This window comes from Alosa alosa, chromosome 1 (genome assembly GCF_017589495.1).
Source record: "Alosa alosa isolate M-15738 ecotype Scorff River chromosome 1, AALO_Geno_1.1, whole genome shotgun sequence".
NCBI classification, from domain to species: domain Eukaryota; kingdom Metazoa; phylum Chordata; class Actinopteri; order Clupeiformes; family Clupeidae; genus Alosa; species Alosa alosa.
In genome coordinates this window covers 16341466-16350520 of record NC_063189.1, presented here as the reverse complement: position 1 = coordinate 16350520, position 9055 = coordinate 16341466, and the positions used below count along the sequence as shown (strand labels likewise).

The 9055-nt window shown below is 42.0% G+C and overlaps 1 protein-coding gene across 1 annotated transcript in view; it reads right to left on the bottom strand.

Moving 5' to 3' along the window:
• Positions 1-28: 28 nt before the first annotated feature.
• doc2d (double C2-like domains, delta) overlaps positions 29-9055 on the bottom strand; it is a 36421-nt gene continuing 27394 nt past the window's right edge. The window contains 3 exon segments of the mRNA XM_048249323.1: positions 29-2742; positions 7826-7922; positions 8337-8418. Of these exon segments, the coding sequence (XP_048105280.1) occupies positions 2612-2742; positions 7826-7922; positions 8337-8418 (310 nt within the window). The 3' untranslated portion in view covers positions 29-2611.

Below are 9055 nucleotides of genomic sequence, written 5' to 3'. Positions count from 1 at the left end.
TTTGAAATACAGAAAACGAGATCCACCATTGAAACACATTCAATTTATTTCAAGACGCAATTACAGAGACCGACCACACGATGGCAGTCACGTTGTCCACATAGACAGTGAAGACACAAAGCTTTTGAAGGGAACACTTGTTATCCAATTGACTTTTTTTTGTCCTTTATGCGCTAGATACCCTTCCTCCCCACTGTCAGTAAAGGGAGGCAATACCTGGTCATTGCAATACAGGTGTATTCAAAAGCTAAGACAATGGAGCAAGTTACCCTGAATTGTCCTCAAAGCAAACAAACACACATTAGCATGGACAAAAACAGCAACAGCGAGAATAGCATTTGACATTTCAGCATTATTCTGTGCAAGGCATATGATTCACTCTGCATGCAGATCCTCTTTGTTATGCATGACCGTGGTAATGTCACAACAGTATCAACAGAAGTAAAGGGAGTGCTTTGTTGCTCCACATAGATGAGACCAAAATAAATACCATAAATAAATAATCTTATTCATTCTCCAAGATTTAGCAAAATATGGCACCACAAAACCCAGAAAGCATCGAGGCATTTAAATAATACTATAAATAGGATTTCAAAAGACATGCAACATGTTCAATCACAGCAGCCTGTATGGTCATTACATCAGCTGTACCAAGGTGAGTCTCTGTGTGTTTAAGTGCATAGAGACGGAGATAGATCCAGCTCTTCCATTAAGTAACATTACACACACACACACACACACACACACACATTCTTAATTGGTGAGCACAGAGACAGCTCATCCTACAGTGTTTCCCTCTCCTTGAGATCTATATGACCATTTTCTGTAGCCCAAAGCAAAACCAACATACTGTAGATTAGTACAAATGACTCCATAGGAGAGTTGCATCGATGCTGAATGTAAGCGGAGATGGACTCATGGGTAGCAGGGTTGGTGGCTGAGGACACCAGTGTCCTTTGTGGCTTTGTGATCTTGCTCCCCAAGATTGCCTTTGTCCACATCAGGAAATGCATAGAGTGTGTATGGTGAAGTCTGAATCTACCACCTGTACTGACGGTAGACTTCTTTGTTTCTGTGCCGACACCCCAGCATATTCCAGAGAGATAAGAGTTCACAGGTTGACCACTTGAGATGCAAGCTTGTCCACTCACACTAAGCCCTGCCCGAACTTACTGTTACCAGCTGGTAGATGCACTTACCGGTACATTTACAGTGGCACATACATTTACTTGTTTAGCAGACACACAAGCACATGGTTACACATACACACACATTCACACGCACAGACACAAAAACCCCTGTGCACAATACAATCTCAGTCACAACAGAGAGCATCACATAGTGTGCCTACTCTGAAACACACAAAGCGATGTGAAAGAGAATCGGACACGCAAATACAAACTCTCTCTCTCTTTCTCTCTCTCGCACACACACACAGTAATTGCTAGGCTGGTCGGTATTGTTTGTCAGTGAGTAATATCAGAGATTGTCCGTGGAGCCCCCCAGTGATCCCCGGGGTGGGCGGGGTTATCTGGAGGAGAGTAATCCTCTTTGATCTGAGCATAAATAAAATGGGGCCAACCCTGAGGAGCCATCCATACACAACAATGGGGGGAAATGGAGAAAGAGGATTTCTGCAGTCTGGCCTCACAAATCTGGTGTCCTCTTATTGTCGGGTTTGCTGGGCAGCAATCTCTGCCAAACAGACAGACTGATGGATGCCCCAAGCAGCCTGACCAAGGCTGCATATTTTCTCTCTCTCTCTCTGACTTCCTCTTCCCCCCCATTTCTCCCCAGCCCTCTCTCTGTCTGTCCATCTTCCTGTTTCCCAGAAAGGTACCTAATTCATGTGTTCATTTCATATTGATTCATTCCATTTCAACTGGAGAAGGCCGTTTGTGCTTTAGTCCCACTTTGCACTTTGCTACAGGGATTCTGAATAGAAACACACACACACATACACACTAGCACACACAGGCACACACACACACACACACACACACACACACACACACAGAGAGAGACAGATTATACATAGTACAAACAGGTACACAGATGAACATGGTCCAAAGGAGAGACATTGTGCTTTTGTTTGACGCCACCAACACGGCACCCACAACTAGTGAAACAAGTATTACCACTGAGCCACCAGGACATAGTGTTAGTAGGGTGGTAATAACACAGTAGGTACTGTGTAATAGTCTTTTACACATCACACTGAACAGATCAAAGAGGCCGAGTCACAAGACAGAGTACAGTCCCACATAGAAATGTAAAAAAGACAACAACCAGAAAAGCTAGAAGGAAAGAAAGCAATGGTAGTAAAATGAGTGTGGGAGAACTGTGCCAACACTTTGGACAAGTCAGACAACTTCTCTTCACGTAACATCACAGTAACGCTGTGCTCTCTTTCAATCTGCTCTTTTTCTGTTTACTGAGACAGTTTTAGAATTTTGCTTATAATTATTTGGTTAATAAAACATTATTATCAGTGTCATTATTATCAGTTATTGCATATAAATATTATTACTCCATTACCTCATTATTATTTTTTACTTTACAATGCACTTAAAAACTGTGTGTGTGTGTGTGTGTGTGTGTGTGTGTGTGGTTAATCACTGCTAGGAGCCCCTTGTTGTGTAAGTGCATGCCAGTACTCCACTTTCTTCCCTCCGAATTTCAGACACTCAAACCAGTGTTTCAGCTTCTCCCCTTTAGCATTGATGCCCAGCTCCACACCACCTGACACAAAGAGAGAGAGAGAGAGAGAGAGGGAGAGGAGAGAGAGAGAGAGAGAGGGAGGAGAGAGAGAGAGGAGCATAAGTGAGTGCCACTGGAATTAAAGGAGTTTAAAGAGGGTGTGCTGTACTGACAACCTCCGGGATTACTATTCAGAAAATAAAGTGAGGGATATAGGAGAGTGAGTGAAGAAAGGAAGGCATGAGGAAGAGTGAGACAGAGAGACGGAGAAAAGAGGGGATCCCCAGGAGAAGGGAGTGAGCAGATTATGAGGAGGACGAGAGAGAGAGAGAGAGAGAGAGAGAGAGAGAGAGAGAGAGAGAGAGAGAGAAGGATGAGCAGGAAGTCCAAAATGAGGTGAGAGAGGAGTTTGAGGGAGTTTGAGTGCTAATTCCAAAGATTGAATTAAAGAAAAGGAAGTTGAGATGGAGAGAGAGGACCCTCACTGAGGCTAATTACCATCTGTTGGCTCAGTGACTGTGCATTTAAAGTTATGCACCAGCAATCCAAATTCACGCAACTTGCGCTCGCTTCCACAGACACACACACACACACACACACACACACACACACACACACACACACACACATGCACGCACACACACAAAAAAAGTCAATTCTCTGTCTGCCCAATCCAACGTAGGGAATCAACGCCTGGTTGAACAAGGTGTGCAGGTTGGGGTGTTTATGCAGGCCCCTCACGTACCTTTCCTGTCTCCTTCCCACCCACACACATCTCCACACATACACATAGGTAGACAAACACACACACACACACACACACACACAATCAATATGGAAGGCCCAAAGACCCCGGGGGCGTTCATGATAAATGAGTAACACGTGTGACGCCTGCAACACAAGAGGTGAGGTAATGAGAGAGAGAGAGAGAGAGAGAGAGAGAAGGAGCAGATGGTGAAAAGATGAGTGCAGAGGCGACAGAGGAGGAGAGAGGAGGTAAAAATGAGGACAGAAATGATGGGAGACTGAGAGATAGACAGAGTCTGGGACAGAGGAAAATAAAAAAGAGGAATAGAAATGACTATTGAAAGAAGACAACAGAAAAAAGAAAAGGAAAAGACAATGAGAAGAATAAAAGAAGCAGAGAGATTCAGAAACATGAGCGACAGAGACAGAGGTGATACGAGGGAACAAAAGTTGGACACTCCACAACTACTACAGTATCTGTAGTATGTATTTGTCAAACGCAGTTCATGTCTAATAGCTCCAATCAGCACTCTGACACTTGTCTCATCTCTTCCTCAATACCTCATCATAATCCTCCAATCTCATCCTATTACTTTACTCGCCATTTATCTTTCTCCATCTCTCTCTCCCTCTCTCTCTGTCTATCTTTCTCCATCTCTCTCTCTCCCTCTCTCTCTGTCTATCTTTCTCCATCTCTCTCTCTCTATCTTTCTCCATCTCTCTCTTTCTCCCTCTCTCTCTCCTCTCTCTCTCCCCTCTGTCCCTCATTCCTCTTAAATCAAATCGATTGGGTGGCAGCCTGACACATAATGCTTTGGCAACAGCAACACCAGCCATTCATCTAAATGAGCCATAAACAAGCACTTCATATCTGTCTCTCTGAGAGGAATGGGTAGAGGGCTGTGTTATCAATTTAGACTTAACACCAAGTCTCTGCTCTCTCTTCCGGTCCATCTCTCTCTCTCTATCTCTTTCTTTCCCTCCCTAATTCATTCTCTGTTTCACTCATTCTCTCTTTTTTTCTTCTATTCTTTCTCTTCTGTTAATCTATGTGAGCTCTGAAAGGTTGCTTGATTTATTTGTCTAATTCTTTATCTCTTTGTTTTCATGGGTTGTGGGCCTGGACATAAATCAACTGAAAGGGCTTACGCAATGCTTGGCATGAGGTAGGCATGAAAGTGAATTGATGGTTGTGTTTGCTCAAGGGCGTATGTGTTTGTGTGTGTATGTCTGGTGTGTGTGTGTCTGTGTGTGTGTGTGTGTGTGTGTGTGTGTGTGTGTGTGTGTGTGTGTGTGTGTGTGTTTGTGTGTTTGTGTGTAACATAGGATCAAGCAACTTGGAAACATGGGCAGTGGTGGGGGAGCTTCCCTACACTGAATTAGTGTACAGTTGTAGATGTTGTGTAGATGTTATGTTTAAGTGCAAATGTTTTGCATGTATACACATAACATTGATGCTGTGTGTGTGTGTGTGTGTGTGTGTGTGTGTGTGTGTGTGTGTACTGTAGGATCAAGCAACATGAGCAGTGGTGGGGGGAGCTTCCCTTCAGGAAACAGCTTTCATATCAAAGTGTTTCACAACTGCCTGCTTACAGACTAGGAACCACACACATACAACCACACACACACACACACACACACACACACACACACACACACACACACACACACACACACACACAAACACACACACACACACAAACATTCTCTCGATGCAGTTATGTCACTGAGTATTAAGCTGTCAGAAGGTTTGAAAGCAATTGCAGATAGTTCATGTCAATTCCAAAACCACCCTTCTAAGCAAAACATATTTATCTTTTCTGTTTTTCCTCTCTTTCCCTCTCTCCCCTTTCTTTTCCAAATCCATTCCTCATCCTTCACTCCTCCTCCCTGTGCCACGTCCTCCCATCGCCTCAGTTTACCTTCCTATAATCCTCACCCATCTGCCACGCAGCGCAAACCAACCTCTCCATATTTATAACGTATACCGACCCCTCCTCACAAATACATAGGCACACACACACACACACACACACACACTAAAAACAAACATTTTTTTATCTCACACACAAAGACCCACCACATCTTATCACCATATGATGATCCATTTAGCTCTCTTCCTATGCCTTGTAAAGGGTTACATTGTCATAGTTTAATGCCAGTTAAAACCCATTAATACAACTAAAGGGATTTTGAGAATAAATGTGCCTATCGCAAATTATTGTATGCCTAACCAAGCTTATTGACAATGTTGTTAGAGTTAGTATGACTGCAAGAGGCACATACAATGTAAAGGACACATTGGGATTTGTGTTACTTTGTAAAGGTGCACAAACAAAGCACTGGCTGCCAATGAGCCCCATGTTCAATACGGCCACTTCTTCCCACTGTCCTTTCAGCTCCATGTTTAGGCCATCCTTAAAATGTTTATCATCGACCCTGGTCAATTTAGAACCGACCCAAATATTTATTTTTTTCCTTTTTTAGTCCTAACCGACTTGCCGGTTGTAAACTTATGCGTTAATACCGACCGATTGTTTTTTTTTTTTACTCTAAACAACCAATACAAATGCAATAAAAATAATATTTCTTTTAGTAGGCCCAAGTATTGTGAATATAAATTGACATAAACGTGGTCTACACCATTGGTTTTACGCATGATGAAACTATGGCCATGTTTCATTCACACAAACTGATAACGCTTTTACTTGAACGTTCTGGAAGAACTGTGGCCAGATCTCATCCCTCCTCCCCATCTATTGAAATTGGTTGTGGTCTATTCAGCCTCAAAAATATGGGTCCATAACATGGAGACACTGGTCCAAAAATAGGCCGGTGCTTCATCTGATAATTTGCTAGTTTAGCCGATGTGAAAAAAAGAAAACCAAAACTGCTAGTCATTTTACAATTAAGTGGTGGTATGAGTGCTTGCGCGAGAGAAACTGAAACGCGATCGTTGGTATCAAAGCCAATGCTATTTATTTAAATAAAAATCACGTTGTTTTTTTACTTAGAAACCAGAGACTGTTTACACTGTATAGCATTGAGTATTGCATAGCTTAATGTAGCCTTCTTTCTCCATGTAGATGAGCCCTATGACCCAAAAGTCTGCATTCAGGTCAAAGAAGTTTGAGAAAGGCTGGTCTATATAACCTGCATCAGAATGAGGTTTGCAATGGGGCCTTGAAGGCGTGGGTTGAAGACCCAGTCAGTTAAAACGATATGCACATTTGTGACGTAATCACCATGACCAAAAGACTTTGAATCTTGAAAAAAAAAATATTGAAAGCACATTTTTTATTTTTTGGTTACTGCAAACAAAAAATATTTTTAAGGATGGCCTTTACAAGAATTCGGTGTGATTTATGTGTGTTGAAACATGTATGAACTCATAGCCCATCTCGGCTTGTCCCCTGCACTCAAAATCTGGTGCTAGTTAGCGATGCTACCAACAGCTTTTTCAATGGTGGTCTTCGGAATTAAATCACTGTTTTACACCATTTACTTAGGCTTAAGTATCTCCACACTTCATTGGTAGAAGGGCCCTGACATTTAAAACAGACATTAAGAACTTTGAACAGGTTTACTTACAAGACAATTTTGCAGGTATCAGAGCGTTTGCAGCCATCTTGAATTTAGTCCGGCTTACGAAGCAAAAAATGAACAGGTATGATTAGGATCAGATTCCAAAAAAAAATGCATGGATTCCAGTTTCTTCCAGTAGCAGCAACTGGAATCCATGCATTTCAATCCATGCTCGTTTTAAATGTCAGGGCCCTCGGAAGTCTACCAATGAAGTGTGGAGATACATTGAGCCTCGTAAATGGTGTAAAACAGTGATTTATTTGCATGGCTAGCCCGATGCCGAAGCACCACCATTGAAAAAGCTGTTGGTAGCATCGGCTAACTAGCGCCAGATTTTGGAGTGCAGGGGACAAGCCGAGATGGGCTATGAGTCATACGTTCTCAGTATCATGTTTCAACACACTTTAGGTCAATATCACACCGGAATTCTCCTTTAAAAAGAGCTATCTTCATCACAGGGTCAAGGTTAGCAGTCCACTCTATCTCAATAGTATGAGTGATTCTGTACTTGATGGCTGTCGTAAATAATTTAGTATTGAAGAACAGTACAATCACTGATTGCTTATCTGACAAAAAGCAGATTTGATATAGCTTAGTTTATCCTTAAGGCAGTGCAAAGCTGATATCCATTACAGACAACTTGGCCGCAATATAAACTGCCATTTTGGAATGAAAACATCACTGTACTTGTTTGCACTGACAGGATACTGTAAGTAAATTACTACAGGACTTGGTTTTGGGGGACATGCATTGTTCATTATGAAATTATTACTTGATATTTTAAGACACACACCTATGAAGTCATTGCTCATTCCAAGGTCATAGTCCCATACAGAGATCTCCAGGGTCTTCTTTGCTAGTTGGTCTTTGGGAACCTCATAGAAAAACTCCTAGGAGGGCAGATGATGTTACAGAGACACTGTCAAAGACACACTGTTTGCTCAGAGACATTTTCAGACCCGCAAAGCGTTCATGATTAGTTTAGCCATGCATGCTCTTCTGAATTGCTAAGCTTCTTCTATAAATCAGCATTTTTGTGTGTGTGCTATTTTCTGATAAATTGAATCAAACATTAGAACCACAAAAACTTGTAGCTGAGAACAGATTGATCTATTCAGACTTTCAGACTTTGAGTCTGAATTAATGAAAGCTTATTTCTGTTATTATTACAAATCCTTTGTGCTTTTCAAGTCACAAAGTTAGACTGTGGTGGGACACTTACTGTATCTATTGCATTGTACTATTTATTCTGTGTGTCTGAAGTGTTGGGTAGAAAATGACAGTGGAGGTGGAAAATGACTGACCTCATTAAACTCTGGGTTGAGAGTTTTCTTCTTCACTGTAGTTTTGTACTTGGACTTCTTACCCATGTCAGGCTGTAAAACGCTGTGTAAGAAAGAGAAGGGTGAAAAAGAAAATCGTCAAAATCCACGGACACCGCCATGCCTGTTCAAACATTTCCCTTGCAAAGGGGAGCAGGACTTCACATTGCCTTCGGAACATCAAAGGAAATGATCAGCGAGTTTTGTCTTCTGACATTAAAACACCAGCAGAACAAGGGAGCAGACAGAACAAAGACAGAGCGTCAGACGGAACACTCACGCAAATTCTAAAGAGGGAAAAGAACTCAAGGACGAACAAGAGAGACAGCCTCGTTACAAACTTATTTCCTTAAGAAGTCAGAAAAGGGTGAGAAAGAGATGATAATCAGGAGAGAGAGAGGTAGAGAGAGAGATGAGAATGGGAAGTGTGTGACCTAAAGCAATGCAGATAGAGACACACAGACACACAGAAGGAGACCCCAGTGGGCTATGGACCTTTTCTCGTTGAGTTTCATTTAGAAAATGAGAACATTAGATGAGATTTACATTAGATTTACAACACTATCCCTCACACACACAGAAAAAGAGAGAGAGAGAGAAGAATGCAAGATTAAGTTGCAGGGTGAGGAAAAGGATAAACATGAGAGAGATAGAATTGAGAGAATAAGTGTGTGTGTGTGAGTAAGAGAGAGAGAGAGAGA